Raw genomic sequence first — 17,298 nt, forward strand, 5'->3', positions numbered from 1 at the left:
AGCAGAATATCATCTGTATCTCATCTATAGTTATAATTAGCTTTCCACTTCACAGGCAATTCAGAACACAGACCTGTAGTTGAAGTATGATGGATCATAACATTTTACGGGATTGACAGTGTGAACTAAACTCCACACAGGCTGTCCTCATGAGAGAAGAAGAGGGTGGGAGGCTACTAAAACTACCTTTCAACACCGTCATCAAACCACTTTACGTTAACATGTACAACTCCAACAGGTAATGAGCACACCACGAGTTCATCATCCTTCACCAACGCTGATGTTGATGAACCCACAGTATCACCGCCAATTAGTTTCCTCTAGACGCTCTGAAACGCAGCCTGAGCAGATCCGTTGACCAGAGACATTCTATTCTTTACAGTCAAAAAGCATAACCCCTAATCAACCTTTATTGAACCTTAAATCAAAACAGCAGTTTCCCCCCTATAAACTCTAGAGTCTCTGGAACCAAGCAGAAGTGTTGACCAGATTCACTCACGTCTGTGCAGTCAGAGAGCAGGTGCTTCTGGAGGGAGTCTGCCCCCCTGATGAACCTCTTCCTGGTCCCAACCCGATCTGCTAGGTTACCCATGGTGACCCGGTTGAGAACCACAACGCACAAGGTCAAGGGAGGATATTTCAGCCTAGTAAATTTTGTCAGAGCTTCTCTTAATCTCGTATCGTCTCGTATCCCTTCAACTCTAACACCTTCTTGCTTTCCCTCGCTTTCTCTCGCTCACACACACTTGACGCTTTCCAAACACACACACACACACACACAAACACACACATTTCCAGTCTCCTATGTGAATCTGGGTTAGATTGGTTCTTTTTGGAGCGGCTGCTAAAATAGGATGTCCTCTAGATCAGAGAGAGAAGGACATGGGGGTCTGAGGGGACCTGGACTCAGTAGAGGGGACGGAGAGGTCATACACTCAGCCTCACTGAGTAAGAGGATGAGGAGAAAGTGGTAGAGAAGGGATGGGCAACATTGATGGGGGTGGAAGCCACCCAGAAATTCTGAAATTCTCATCATGCAGGTCACAGTTGCTCACGGGTCTGTGTAACCATATCCAATTTAATAAAATTCTACACATTTTGCCATGGTGCAGAGAGAAAGGTTTGCCATTTAATAACTAATTTCATGCAATTCTATTCATTTTGCCACAGGGTAGATCGAAATGTTTGCCATTTTTAATATGACATCTGAGTGAGACTGACTAACAAAATCGACTGGGCCCCCGAGGTCAGTAATATGACCATGATAACAAGTTTAGATAGCTGGCCGCTAAACTTACTTACAAATCTAAAAAATGTTAGCTGACATGGCTAATTGAGTGACTATCAGTGACTGATATAACAAGAGAAAAACTGCAGATGCACAACCAAAAGGGCCTTCAAAAGGGCCGCCAGTTGCCAGTTTTTGTGGTAGAGGATAAGACAGTGAGAAGAGGTACTGTAGCAGTGTCTGAGATAACATTGTCAATGCCAACAAATAGCTGCTGGACTCATTCAGCTCTCTCCCGCAGAATCAAAGTACTCAGCCAATGCAACCTAAGACCTCTACCTCTTCTTCAAACAAATACAATGTTGCTCTCAAAATGTACATGACAGCAATTCATACGGGAAAAGAACAAAGAAATCATTGCTTAACCCATCCCACACAGACAATACTAGCTAACAGACTTACGACAAGAGTATTCACAAACAACATATAGATCTTAAAAATAGCTTACCATTCCACCACATTATTTGAGAATGGTGTGTATCAATGCTCTGCTCAGTGGTGTACATTGTAGGGTTTAGGAGTGTGCGTAGCATACTGTGTGACTCAAAGTAAACTGTGTATAGTTATGTGTATGTACACATAATATGTAGCGTGGTGTGTGTGCTTGGATTTGGAAAACAGTGCAGAGGAGTTTGTGTGTGTGTGTGTGTGTGTGTGTGTGTGTGTGTGTGTGTGTGTGTGTGTGTGTGTGTGTGTGTGTGTGTGTGTGTGTGTGTGTGTGTGTGTGTGTGTGTGTGTGTGTGTGTGTGTGTGTGTGTGTGTGTGTGTGTGTGCGTGCGTGTGTGTGTGAATGAGTGAGCGCATGCATGTGCTCCTTCCCATTCCTTGTGCACACACACACACACACACACACACACACAATTTCCAGGCAGTGAGATCCCTGTGACTGTCCTGCTTATGTCACCTACCTTACACAACCAGGGCCCCCCCCCCACACACACACACACACACACAAACACACACACAAACAAACACACACACAAACACAAACAAACACACACACAAATGGCTACATACAGTGTCAAGAAAAGGTATGTGAACCCTTTGGAATTACCTGGATGTCTGCATAAATTGGCCATCAAATTTGATCTGATCTTCATCTAAGTCACAACAATAGACAAATATACTGTGCTTACACTAAAAACACACAATCATAATTTAGACATTCATGGTGTAGGTTGGAAAAAGTATGTGAACCCCTAGGCTAATGACTTCTCCAAAAGCTAATTGGAGGCAGGAGTCAACTAACCTGGAGTCCAATCAATGAGAAACATTTTGGAGATGTTAGTTAGAGCTGCCTTGCTCTATAAAAAACAATCACAAAATGTGAGGGTGCTATTCACAAGAAGCATTGCCTGATGTGAACCATGCCTCGCACAAAAGAGTTCTCAGAAGACCTAAGATTAAGAATTGTTGACTTGCATAAAGCTGGAAAGGGTTACAAAAGTATCTCTAAAAGCCTTGATGTTCACCAGTCCACAGTAAGACAAATTGCCTATAAATGGAGAAAGTTCAGCACTGTTGCTATTCTCCCTAGGACTGGCCGTCCTGCAAAGATGACCGCAAGAGCACAGCGCAGAATGCTCAATGAGGTTAAGAAGAATCAGCTAAAGATTTACAGAAATCTCCGGAACATGCTAACATCTCTGTTGACGAGGCTATGATGCGTTAAACACTAAACAAGAATGATGTTCATGGGAGGACACCAAGGAAGAAGCCACTGCTGTCCAAAAACAACAACATTGCTGTACAAGCTGAAGTTTGCAAAAGTGCACCTGAATGTTCCACAGCACTACTGCCAAAATATTCTGTGGACAGATTGGAAGGAACACACAACCCTATGTGTGGAGAAAAAAAGGCACAGCACTCCAACAACAAAACCTCATTCTAAATGTAAAATATGGTAGAGGGAGCATCATGGTTAAAGGCTGCTTTGCTGCCTCAGGGCCTGGACAGCTTGCTATTATCGATGGAAAAATTAATACCCAAGTTTATCAAGACATTTTGCATCTGTCTGCCAATTGAAGCTCAACAGAAGTTGGGTGATGCAACAGGACAACGACCCAAAACACAGAAGTAAGTCAACAACAGAATGGCTTCAACAGAACGCCTTCTGAAGTGACCCAGTCAGAGTCCTGACCTCAACCCGAATTAGATGCTGTGGCATGACCTCAAGAGAGCAGTTCACACCAGACATCCCAAAGAATATTGCCGAAGTGAAACAGTTTTGTACAGAGGAATGTGCAGGTCTGATCCGCAACTACATAAAAAGTTTGGTTGAGGCTTTTGCTGCTAAAGGACGGTTAACCAGTTATTAAATCCAAAGGTTCACATACCTTTTCCATGCTGCACTGTGAATGTTTACACGGTGTTCAATACAGACATGAAAACCTATAATTGTTTGTGTGTTATTAGTTTAAGCAGACTGTGCTTGTCTATTGTTGTGACCTAGATGAAGATCAGATCAAATTTTACGACCAATTTATGAAGAAATCCAGTTATTTCCAAAGGGTTCACATACTTTTTCTTGCCACTGTAGATAGTTTAGGTAAGAGGAGAGGCATAGTAATGTATTAAGCTGATTATGTAATATGGCTAGAGTTTGATTTTATATTTCTTTGATCACACACACACACACACACACAGACAGATATTGTGGATCAGGTCTTGTGATGGGATGTCTGCTCCACTCTCTCCAGCCATTATCAAAGGAAGTAAATGTTGTCTGCGTACGTGTGTGTGTGTTTGTTTTCAAAGAGGATGAAATCTACTGTCAAACTCTCGCTATGTTACTGAACCAGGGACCAGACACACACACACACACACACACACACACGGTTACTGAACAAGTGGAGGGACCAGATATGGCTAGAGTTTGATTTTAGATTTCAACCTCTTTGATTCCACACACACACACACACACACACACACACACACACACACACACACACACACACACACACACACACACGCACACACACAGGAGTAAAATAATACCATACGAGGGGATAAAGAATCAGGCAGTGAATTATGTCCAAACACTGTATGCTACTGTACTGTCATACTGTACTGTCATACTGTACTGTCATAAAGCACAGAAAACAGAAACCAAAACCTCTCCACCTTTTCACCCTGGCCTCCAGATCATACACTCTGCTTTGAGAAGTGTGTGAGAAGGTAGACAGAGCATTTTTATTGTTGTTTTCTCAGACCTTATGAAGTGCTCTATCCCTCTCTTGGAGAGGACATATTCACCTCTGGATGCGGACACAGATGTGTATGAATATGATAGAGCCCCAGGGAGATAGACTGGACATGTTTAGAGCCCTAATGCTCTGCACACGTATGTTATGTTATGAACAGAAGAGAAGAAGGAGAAACATAAGCCTGCCTGCTGGTAATCAGTTTGTCGGTACAGTATATTAGTGGAGTGGAAAGTGTGTGTGTGTGTGTGTGTGTGTGTGTGTGTGTGTGTGTGTGTGTGTGTGTGTGTGTGTGTGTGTGTGTGTGTGTGTGTGTGTGTGTGTGTGTGTGTGTGTGTGTGTGTGTGCGTGCGTGAGTGTGCATGTGTGTCCATTTCTCAGGGCTGTGGAGAGATCACACAGTCATTTCAGCCGAGCAGGGAGACAATGAATTACATTACATGCTGCTAAAACACACACATACACTCTGTGACCCTGACCAGGGGCTGCAGATAAGACTCACGCTACAATTACCGCACAGCACAGAGGCCAGAGAGGAACAATCTAATTAGACTATATTACATTACACTACTCACATTCTTTCATGCACACATATTCGGAAAAACCCACTCAAACACACACACACACACACACACACACACACACACACACACACACACACACCCACACACTGTAGTACAGCTAAAGCTAACTCTCTCTCCTCTGCTCTCATCATTCTAGACCTATCGGCTGCCTTCGATACTGTGAACCATCAGATCCTCCTCTCCACCCTCTCCGAGTTGGGCATCTCCGGCGCGGCCCACGCTTGGATTGCGTCCTACCTGACAGGTCGCTCCTACCAGGTTGCGTGGCGAGAATCTGTCTCCTCGCCACGCACTCTCACCACTGGGGTCCCCCAGGGCTCTGTTCTGGGCCCTCTCCTATTCTCGCTATACACCAAGTCACTTGGCTCTGTCATAACCTCACATGGTCTCTCCTATCATTGCTATGCAGACGACACACAATTAATCTTCTCCTTTCCCCCTTCTGATGACCAGGTGGCAAATCGCATCTCTGCATGTCTGGCAGACATATCAGTGTGGATGACGGATCACCACCTCAAGCTGAACCTCGACAAGACGGAGCTGCTCCTCCTCCCGGGGAAGGACTGCCCGTTCCATGATCTCGCCATCACGGTTGACAACTCCATTGTGTCCTCCTCCCAGAGCGCTAAGAACCTTGGCGTGATCCTGGACAACACCCTGTCGTTCTCAACTAACATCAAGGCGGTGGCCCGTTCCTGTTGGTTCATGCTCTACAACATCCGCAGAGTACGACCCTGCCTCACACTCACACAGGAAGAGCACCAGGCCGCAGCCTGCAACTCTGGTGTTCATTACCTTCCCAGCTCTCTCCACTGGCTTCCAGTTGAGGCTCGCATCCGTCCTAATCCAGGCACTTGTCATCTCCCGTCTGGATTACTACTGATTACGTCACATTTTGAATTGTTTAAGGTTAAGTTTAGGCATTAACACCAAATGGTTACTGTGAGGGTTATGTTCAGGCGTTAATTCCAAATTCTTGAGGTTAGGCATTAGCTGCGAACGGTTATGGTAACGGTTAAACAACTTTCTATCAAACTTGCAACCTTTGGAATCAGAGGCAGATGCTTACACCAATCCACCTCCACCATCCCGTCCTACATCACCATCCGCAATGCCCTAGAAAAACTGAAATGTAAAAAGCACTCACTCTTGTATCACGGGTGACCTGGCTATACACACACACACACACACACGCGCACACACACACACACACACACACACACACACACACACACACACACACACACACACACACACACACACACACACACACACACACACACACACACACACACACACACACACACACACACACACACACACACACACACACACACACACACACACACACACACACACACACACACACTCCAGAGGGAGGGTCACAGTCATCTCCCCACTCTTCATTTCCTCACATGACAGAGCACTCAATCAGGAAAACAGTGATCAAGTCACACCTCCCAGTGGTCAATGCCTATAGATGCCTTCTCCCCCTTCCCTCTCTCCCCCTCTTCCTTCCAACTCTCCCCCTCTCCCTTCCCTCTCACTTCCCTCTCTCCCTCTCTCCCCCTCTCCCTTCCCTCTCCCATCCCTCTCTCCTCCTTTCCCTTCCCTCTCTCACCCTTTCCCTTTCCTCTCTCCCCCTCTCCTCCTCTCCCTTCCCTCGCCCTTCCCTCCCTTCCCTCTCTAGCCCTCTCCCCTCCCTCTCTCTCTTCCCTCTCTCCCCTCCTCCCTTCCCTCCGTTTCCTCTCTCCCCCTCTTCCTTCACTTTCTCCCCCTGTTCCTTCCCTCCCCCTTCCCTCTTCCTTCCCTCTCTCCCCTTCTTCCTTCCCTATCTCCCCCTCTCCCTTCCCTCTCTCCCCTATCCCTTCCCTCTCTCCCTGTCTCCCTTCCCCCTCTCCCCCTCTCTCTGACCTGAGGACATTCCTCTAATCAACTTTCACAGATTTACAGCCAAAGCTAAATAGTTCCCAATGCAATGACCAGCCATAGTCTATATATAGGGTCTGTATCTGGGGCTGGCCTAGGGGCAAGTCACTCTGCATCAAGTAGGGGATCAACCATGAGAGGGGGTTATCAACACTATTTAGTCCCAGCGTGTGTATGAGTGCTATACATACTAAACTCAGCACTCAAACTCAACTGAAACTCTTTGTTCTGTTATAATCTCCACCCGGCACAGCCATCAGAGGACTGGCCACCCATCATAGCCTGGTTCCTCTAGGTTTCTTCCTAGGTTTAGGCCTTTCTAGGGAGTTTTTCCTAGCCACCGTGCTTCTACACCTGCATTGCTTGCTGTTTGGGGTTTTAGGCTGGGTTTCTGTACAGCACTTTGATATACAGTGCCTTGCGAAAGTATTCGGCCCCCTTGAACTTTGTGACCTTTTACCATATTTCAGGCTTCAAACATAAAGATATAAAACTCGACTTTTTTGTGAATAATCAACAACAAGTGGGACACAATCATGAAGTGGAACGACATTTATTGGATATTTCAAACTTTTTTAACAAATCAAAAACTGAAAAATTGGGCGTGCAAAATTATTCAGCCCCTTTACTTTCAGTGCAGCAAACTCTCTCCAGAAGTTCAGTGAGGATCTCTGAATGATCCAATGTTGACCTAAATGACTAATGATGATAAATACAATCCACCTATGTGTAATCAAGTCTCCGTATAAATGCACCTGCACTGTGATAGTCTCAGAGGTCCGATAAAAGCGCAGAGAGCATCATGAAGAACAAGGAACACACCAGGCAGGTCTGAGATACTGTTGTGAAGAAGTTTCAAGCCGGATTTGGATACAAAAAGATTTCTCAAGCTTTAAACATCCCAAGGAGCACTGTGCAAGTGATAATATTGAAATGGAAGGCGTATCAGACCACTGCAAATCTACCAAGACCTGGCCGTCCCTCTAAACTTTCAGCTCATACAAGGAGAAGACTGATCAGAGATGCAGCCAAGAGGCCCATGATCACTCTGGATGAACTGCAGAGATCTACAGCTGAGGTGGGAGACTCTGTCCATAGGACAACAATCAGTTTGCACAAATCTGGCCTTTATGGAAGAGTGGCAAGAAGAAAGCCATTTCTTAAAGATATCCATAAAAAGTGTTGTTTAATGTTTGCCACAAGCCACCTGGGAGACACACCAAACATGTGGAAGAAGGTGCTCTGGTCAGATGAAACCAAAATTGAACTTTTTGGCAACAATGCAAAACGTTATGTTTGGCGTAAAAGCAACACAGCCCATCACCCTGAACACATCATACCCACTGTCAAACATGGTGGTGGCAGCATCATGGTTTGGGCCTGCTTTTCTTCAGCATGGACAGGGAAGGTGGTTAAAATTGATGGGAAGATGGATGGAGCCAAATACAGGACCATTCTGGAAGAAAACCTGATGGAGTCTGCAAAAGACCTGAGACTGGGATGGAGATTTGTCTTCCAACAAGACAATGATCCAAAACATAAAGCAAAATCTACAATGGAATGGTTCAAAAATAAACATATCCAGGTGTTAGAATGGCCAAGTCAAAATCCAGACCTGAATCCAATCGAGAATCTGTGGAAAGAACTGAAAACTGCTGTTCACAAATGCTCTCCATCCAACCTCACTGAGCTCGTGCTGTTTTGCAAGGAGGAATGGGAAAAAATGTCAGTCTCTCGATGTGCAAAACTGATAGAGACATACCCCAAGCGACTTACAGCTGTAATCGCAGCAAAAGGTGGCGCTACAAAGTATTAACTTGAGGGGGCTGAATAATTTTGCACGCCCAATTTTTCAGTTTTTGATTTGTTAAAAAAGTTTGAAATATCCAATAAATGTCGTTCCACTTCATGATTGTGTCCCACTTGTTGTTGATTCTTCACAAAAAAATACAGTTTTATATCTTTATGTTTGAAGCCTGAAATGTGGCAAAAGGTCGCAAAAGGTCGCAAAGTTCAAGGGGGCCGAATACTTTCGCAAGGCACTGTATCAGCTGATGTAAGGGCTTTATAAATAAATTGGATTTGATTTGACCTGTAAGTACATGCAGTGTTTTAGTTGGCATGCTTGGTTCCTTCAGGCAGAAAATGAACAAGAGGAAAGTGATGACAGTTGAATTAGATATGATGGATGAGTGTGTGTGTGTGTGTGTGTGTGTGTGTGTGTGTGTGTGTGTGTGTGTGTGTGTGTGTGTGTGTGTGTGTGTGTGTGTGTGTGTGTGTGTGTGTGTGTGTGTGTGTGTGTGTGTGTGTGTGTGTGTGTGTGCACGCGCGAGCCATCCTGTTGCATAGCTGCTGTTAAGGGAGAGGCATGGACAGAAGGATTAGGTTTGACGGGATACTGGGGCTTTATGAATGATGTATTTTGTGATGCTGTTTTGTCTCTGTGCGTGTTTGAGATACACATGCGCTCACACACACATTCACAGACACACAGACACACACACATTTACTTCCTTTGATATTGGCTGGAGAGGGTGGAGTAGACATCCCATCACAAGGCCTAACCCACAAGGTCTGTCTGTCTGTGTCTACACTGCAGTCTACAAAAAGCACCATTCTCACTCCTCACACCAGCCATGGGCGGCTCCTCCCTCCTCACTTGCGTAACAGTTGCTATTTATAACCATCTTAATTAGACATGGCTGAATATGGGAGCTTTTTCCCTTCTTCTTGCCATTGCCAGTGGGCAGATACCAAACAGTGCTACCTTGTCTGGACGGTTTTTACATAAAGCCGTGAGCTGTTATAGAATAATATGCTTGTAAATTAGGTTACAGAGCACATTTAAAAGGAGAACGAGGCAATGGGGTGATGATGCCAGATGTATTATTCACAGTTGGTCACTACAGAGAAAATAAGGTTTTACGGAGGAGTTCAATTTTTCAAAACTTTCAAAACAAGTGGATGGAGATGGAAAAGTTGGATTGGAGGAGGAGGAGGAGAAGGAGAGAGACAGAGAAAGAGAGAGACAAGTTTTGTATTAGTAGCATAATGTATAGTGTCAGTAGTCTTTATGTTTGTGATCAGTATCGTGTCTGAAAGTAATGACATAAGTGCTTTGGATGCTCAGTGTGAGAGAAAGAGGGGGAGAACAAACAGGAGCGAAAGAGAGAGAGAGAGGGGTCCATTCTCATTAGAACTCCGAGCCAATCCTTATGTCTGTCCTGTAATGTGATTTCCACTGGAGTGTATGGCCCCTCTGAGACACACACACACACACACACACATTGCTTACCTCAGTCATGTGGATGAGATAGATCCTCAGATCTTCCGCATGATCTGTGGATGTAACAAAAAAGTTATTACATATTACATATTAGAATTATTCAGACGTTGATGGAAAGGCTGCCTACCACTGGTCAATGTCCTGGAAGTCATCCGTCACGAAAGACATGCTGTGTATCTACTGTAAGTCCAGATCAATAGCTTGGATCATCTGAGGCCAAGCTAGATGTCTGTCACCCTGTCACCACTGTCCCCACCCTGGACCACTATGTCACACTATGTCACTCCCTGGTGACAACTGGAGGTGACAATCTGGCAGCAGGGTTGACTCCTACTGTGATGAGTGCCCTAGTCCTACCCAGGGGACAGATAGGAGGAGGTGTGAGGAGGGTGTCACTTATGTGTGTGTGTATGCATGTGCGGCTGTACAACAAGCTCTCACAGTCCCACGTCAGAATTAGACGTTCATCAAAGTGTTCAATGTTACATTTACGTTTCCACGTCATCTGCCGAAGACCTCACACATGATGGATGTCTAATACTGAATTGTATTACGTGTGACCAGGCTGGTGCCTATGTACAGTTGAAGTTGGAAGTTTACATACACCTTAGCCAAATACATTTAAACTCAGTTTTTCACAATTCCTGACATTTAATCTGAGTAAAACTTCCCTGTTTTAGGTCAGTTAGGATCACCACTTTATGTGAAATGTCAGAATAATAGTAGAGAGAATGATTTATTTCAGCTTTTATTTCTTTCATCACATTCCCAGTGGGTCAGAAGTTTACATACACACAATTAGTATTTGGTAGCATTGCCTTTAAATTGTTTAACTTGGGTCAAACGTTTCGGGTTGTCACACTCTGACCATTATTTGCCTTGTATGTTTCTATGTTTTGTTTGGTCAGGGTGTGATATGAGTGGGCATTCTATGTTGTACGTCTAGTTTGTCTATTTCTATGTGTTTTGGCCTGATATGGTTCTCAATCAGTGACAGGTGTTTGTCGTTGTCTCTGATTGGGAACCATATTTAGGTAGCCTGTTTTGTATTGTGGTTGGTGGGTTATTGTCTATGTGATGTTGCATGTTAGCACAGAGTTTCTTTAGCGGTCACGTTCGTCTTGTTAGTTTGGTTGTTTTAGTGTACTTCGTGTTTTTTTTGTCTTTCATTAAATCATGCATTCACATCACGCTGCGCTTTGGTCTCCTCAATACGACGATCGTGACACGGGTAGCCTTCCACAAGCATCCCACAATAAGTTGGGTGAATTTTGGCCCATTCCTCCTGACAGGGCTGGTGTAACTGAGTCAGGTTTGTAGGCCTCCTTGCCCTCATACGCTTTTTAAGTTCTGCCCACAAATGTTCTATAGGACTGAGGTCAGGGCTTTGTGATAGCCACTCCAATACCTTGACTTTGCTGTCCTTAAGCCATTTTCCCACAACTTTGGAAGTATGCTTGGGGTCATTGTCCATTTGGAAGACCCATTTGCAACCAAGCTTTAACTTCCTGACTGATGGCTTCAATATATACACATAATTTCCTGTCGTCATGATGCCATCTATTTTGTGAAGTACACCAGTCCCTCGTGCAGCAAAGCACCCCACACAACATGATTCTGCCACCCCCGTGCTTCACGGTTGGGATGGTGTTCTTTGGCTTGCAAGCCTCTCCCTTTTCCTTCCAAACATAACGATGGTCATTATGGCCAAACAGTTTGATTTTTGTTTCACCAGACCAGAGGAAATTTCTCCAAAGGTACGATCTTTGTCCCCATGTGCAGTTGCAAACCATAGTCTGGCTTTTTGTGGGCGGTTTTGGAGCCGTGGCTTCCTCCTTGCTGAGCGGCCTTTCAGGTTATGGCGATATAGGACTCGTTTTTACTGTGGATATGGATACTTTTGTACATGTTTCATCCAACATCTTCACAAGGTCCTTTGCTGTTGTTCTGGGATTGATTTGCACATTTCGCAACAAAGTACGTTCATCTCTAGGACACAGAACACGTCTCCTTCCTGAGAGGTATGACGGCTGCGTGGTCCCATGATGTTTATACTTGCGTAATATTGTTTGTACAGATGAACGTGGTACATTCAGGCGTTTGGAAATTGCTCCCAAGGATGAACCAGACTTGTGGAGGTCTACAATTTTTTTTCTGAGGTCTTGGATGATTTCTTTTGATTTTCCCATGATGTCAAGAAGGTAGGCCTTGAAATACATTCACAGGTACAACTCCAATTGACTCAAATTATGTCAATTAGCCTATCAGAAGCTTCTAATGCCATGACAACATTTTCTGAAAATTTCCAAGCTGTTTAAAGGCACGGTCAACTTAGTGTATGTAAACTTCTGACCCACTGGAATTGTGATACAGTGAATTATAAACAATAGTTGGAAAAATTACTTGTGTCATGCACAAAGTAGATGTCCTAACTGACTTGCCAAAACTATAGTTTGTTTTAATAAGACATTTGTGGAATGGTTGAAAAAAATTTTTTAATGACTCCGGCCTAAGTGTATGTAAACTTCAGACTTCAACTGTATATGGATCAAAGGTTAACTAGGGTGTGCTTATATTTGTCCATTTTCACAGCAAGTACAGTGTGTGGTGTGAAATGGAAATGTGATTTTTGCATATCCCACTCCCCCGAGACACCCTCGGAGACTGGGGTCACAGCCAGGGATTCGAGTAACCTTAAAATTAAACTGAAAAAGAGCTTTGCTCCAGGCTGAGGTTTGTGATTAACTTCGGTCAAGGAAAGACAGGAGAAATCCATACCCTCCCTCCATCCATCCATTTCCTCAATCACGCCATCTGCTGAGGAGAAGAGATATGGCGGCCAAGAGGGTGTGATAAAGATCTCTAAGCCTTGATAGTTATCGACATTACATCTCTCCCACCCATCACACACACTGTGTGTGTGTGTGTTGGTGTGTGTGTGTTGGTGTGATGGTGTGTGTGTGTGTCCCAGTCCTTGTTTCTTCCTTAATGGAATGAGACAAGCTGTGATGGTGTGTGATGGGCCCACCTGCCATAGTGTCTGGTCCTCTCTAACTCCAGGCTGTCAACCTGTCTCCACTGTCTACCAACGTGAGAACACTGTCTGTTAACTAAGGTTGAATATCTTCCTGGTATTTTACAAATGCTCCATCCAGACAATAAATCACTTTTCTCCCGGGTAAACCCAATATTTCCCGCCAATAGCGGAAATATCATTCTAATCATTATAATGCATTTAAATAGGTTTATGTCTGGATTTGATTAGAGTTTGTTAAAAAATTCAAACCTGATTCCTGAGCCTGATTAAATACATTTTATGAGCCCTACATTAAAGACATTTATTGATCATCCTTGAGATAGTTCTACAACTTGATTGGAGTCAACTGGCAGGCTAGTCGGAATCGAGGGAAAGATGATCGGAGCAAATTACAGAGAGATCCTTGATGAAAACCTGCTCCACTGTACTCAGAACCTCAGACTGGGGAGAAGGTTCACCTTCCAACAGGACAACGGCCCTAAGCACACAGCCAGGACAACGCAGGAGTGGCTTCGGGACAAGTCTCTGAATGTCCTTGAGTGGCCCAGCCAGAAACCGGACGTGAACCCAATTGAACATCTCTGGGGAGACCTGAAAATAGCTGTGCAGTGACGCTCCCCATCCATCCTCACAGATCTTGAGAGGATCTGCTGAGAAGAATGGGAGAAACTCGCCAAATACAGGTGTGTCAAGCCTGTAGCGTCATACCCCCAAAATGTTAAGGCTGTAATCACTGCCAAAGGTGCTTCAACAAAGTACTGAGTAAAGGGTCTGAATACTTATGTAAATGTGATATTTCAGTTTTTGATTTTTAATACATTTGCAAAAATGTATAAAAACCTGTTTTTGCATTGTCATTATGGGGTATTGTGTGTAGATTGGTGAAGACAAAAACAATTTAATCAATTTTAGAATAAGGCTGTAATGTAACAAAATGTGCAAAAAGTCAAGGGGTCTGAATACTTTCCGAAACTACTGTACATTATATGCCTATATATCCATCTTGAACAGAATTATCTATTTTGGATGCAATTTGAATGGAATTGATGGTGAGGGAGAGACTGCTGGGAGAGTGCTCGTTTATGCACTGATTTAAAGCAAGGAGCAAGGAGTGTTTCAAACTCTGTAGCTGCAATTTAAACAAATAATATATATCATGACAATAAATAATGTGACCCCAGAAAGCCAAATGGAGATGTGTAAATTTGGTCTTTATATTACTATAGCAAATGTATGTGTAACTGTCACAATAAATGATGAGATAATAGGTGTACATACTGAGATGGGCTGTCGGTGTTGAGCGTTGATCATACAGTGACCAGAGAGAAGGCCGTAGAGAATGCACATTTAGACATCACATCGTTTAGCAGTTCCATTTCACATCATGTTCATATAAATCATTTATTATAATATTTTATTACAATTGAGTGTTTTCTTGCAGTTATTTATTCCTTGAAAATTAAGTGGTTTTTGGCAGTAAATCTCGATGACTGGGTTCCCGCCATTCAACCCTACTGTCCAACAAGGAGAAAAACTGCACTGTGTGTGTGTGTGTGTGTGTGTACCTGCCAAAGTCAAGGTCAGAGAAATAAGAGCAAGGTATAACACTAGCTGTAGCAGACACTATTATATTGTCATTTGCTAGGGGAGATCCAGACAGAGATATAGTGAACTAATATGGATTCTGTTGTGCAGTTGTATCCCTGAGGAACACTGGGGAGAAGGTTCACACACTCTACCCTTCACACCACTGAGGTCATGTTCGTCCCCAAGGGTTGCTGTATACTCACCTACAATAATATGTGCAATATCACTATATTATGATATTAGTATACTTGTACAATACTGTTACTTCACTAATTACTGCATTAATTAGCATATTGGTCAACCATAAATAATACCACTGTTAAATTGATTTATGACACGAAAAGTTGACTGTACAAAGAACCTGACTGACTATGACAAACACAGCAATTAAGGTGTAATAGTAATTGGTTATTGATTTTACATTCATCTTGGTCTGCAGACCTGTCAGGATATTAAACAAAAACAATATTTCTGATCTTATGCTAACGTCAGTATCACAGTTTCAGCACTATATTTACTGACTAATGAACATTCTCAGTCAAATAAAAAAATAAAACTCCCTCCTACCATCCCAACTCATGAAAATTGCTCGTTGAACACAGACTTCCATGGACAGCCCCGGGGGGCAGCCGAGTGAGATTGTTAGGCAGAATACTGCATCTCCTCAATGCAATCTCAAATTGTTGTCAGAACCAGATCAGAATGCTTCTGATTATTCCAACTCAACACCAGAGGTCACTCTTGCATTTATTTTACAGTTGCAGGAGATCCGCCTGTCACATTAAGACATTACTGCACATGGGGAGGGAGATCACCGCTTTTATGGCAATTACAGCCTGTTAATACTGTTGGACTAATGTTGTTGGACTATTCTAATCATTCTTTACCAAAGGATAACAAAGGATAACTTGTCATGCTTTATGAAGAATTCATACGGCCTTTATAAGATGCTTCTCAAATGCTAAGTAAGAAAATGTATTTTAATAACAGGCACTTTTCATGTGATGTTTCGCAAATTAAAAATGTTTTGCTTGATGTGACTGTGCTCTGCAGGTACACACAACAGTGTGTGTGGGGGTGTAGTTTGTGTGTCTGTTGTGGTGCTCTCTCTTAGCACCCTCTGTCTTTCCCACGCTCCACACCCCTGTCTCTATGGTAGGTGACAGGGTCACAGGAAATCCCCTGTCCCACTTCTGCCCCACCTCACTTACTCACACACACACACACACATACACACCACCCTGGTTGAAACAAACACAATCCCCAGAGCCTCTTTCCTGAGAGACCCTGCCGTACTAAAATAACAATGATAGGCGGGTGGAGATGCACCCTCCTTGTACACCCCCCTCCCACACACACACACACATCCCTCCCATCCCCTGATGACTTCCTATTCCACTGTGGTGGAGGGGTGCAGGGGGAAACCATACAGAGCGTGACCCAGCTGAGAGCACTGTCCATGGGGAAGATAGACCTCCTACACTCCCCTCCTGTGTGTTGTGTCTCAGGGGCCAGAACATGAGCTAATGTAATGCAACGTAATGTAATGCCCTGTCATCTGTTGGGTTAAACACATAACAATAGCTAACCTCTCCCTAGCCTGACCAGTAGCTCACTTCATGTGTCAAAGAAGGCGGTCACATCGGCGCTGTAACGGGGCGTTGTCCTAGGGACAATTATACAACGTTTTAGTTGAGCTGTCATTTCAGAGGGAATATGTAAAAGTAAAAAGTGAAAGAGACAGAGGGAGGGACAGAGAGACAGAAAGAAACAAGTAGAAAAGGGGAGGGAGGAGAGTTTTATAAGGTACCATATTTAATGACAGATGCCCCCTCAGGCATGGATGGTGAGATAGAACAGGCAGAATTGGGGAATAAGAGAGAAGAGAGAAAGAGAGAGAGATAATGAAAGAGAGGGTGGGGGAGAGTGAGAGTGAGACATAAAAAGCGAGAGATAAGGGTGCTCTCAAGTGCGTCACAGACATACAGTATGTAGTTGCAGGGATGAGGCGGGACAGGACAGACACCCCAGCATATTGTGACTCAGTTTGGGCTCCACACTGTCCAACCACAGCTGATCAGTATGACTGGACTCTCTGCCACCTGATCCTTATGTACAGTATATCAACAGATCTCACTTTCTCGTGAATGCGCCCACATACACACACACACAGCCTCTTCACACTGAAAGGATCTCACTAGCATCCAGTCGACTCTGGCCTACTGTAACCCCAGCTCTCTACTCTGAGTCAGAACCCTCTCCATCTCCTCTCTACATTATGAACATATGCATTGACAGTAAGATGAATTTATTTGACCTACAGTGCTTTGTTATACTGTGGGCCAAACTACTGTATTTTTTGCAAGGTGCCAACTGAGTGGAGT

At 43.9% G+C, this 17,298-nt stretch overlaps 1 protein-coding gene across 7 annotated transcripts in view; it reads right to left on the minus strand.

Moving 5' to 3' along the window:
- Positions 1-17,298, minus strand: part of LOC135517968 (regulator of G-protein signaling 3-like) — a 206,482-nt gene that overhangs the window by 119,396 nt on the left and 69,788 nt on the right. For all 7 annotated transcript variants that reach the window (XM_064942715.1, XM_064942716.1, XM_064942712.1 and 4 more), the window contains one exon: positions 10,300-10,343. In XM_064942715.1, the coding sequence (XP_064798787.1) occupies positions 10,300-10,343 (44 nt within the window). The remainder of the gene's footprint in view (positions 1-10,299; positions 10,344-17,298) is intronic.

This window comes from Oncorhynchus masou, chromosome 28, assembly GCF_036934945.1.
Source record: "Oncorhynchus masou masou isolate Uvic2021 chromosome 28, UVic_Omas_1.1, whole genome shotgun sequence".
In the NCBI taxonomy this organism is placed as follows: Eukaryota; Metazoa; Chordata; class Actinopteri; order Salmoniformes; family Salmonidae; genus Oncorhynchus; species Oncorhynchus masou.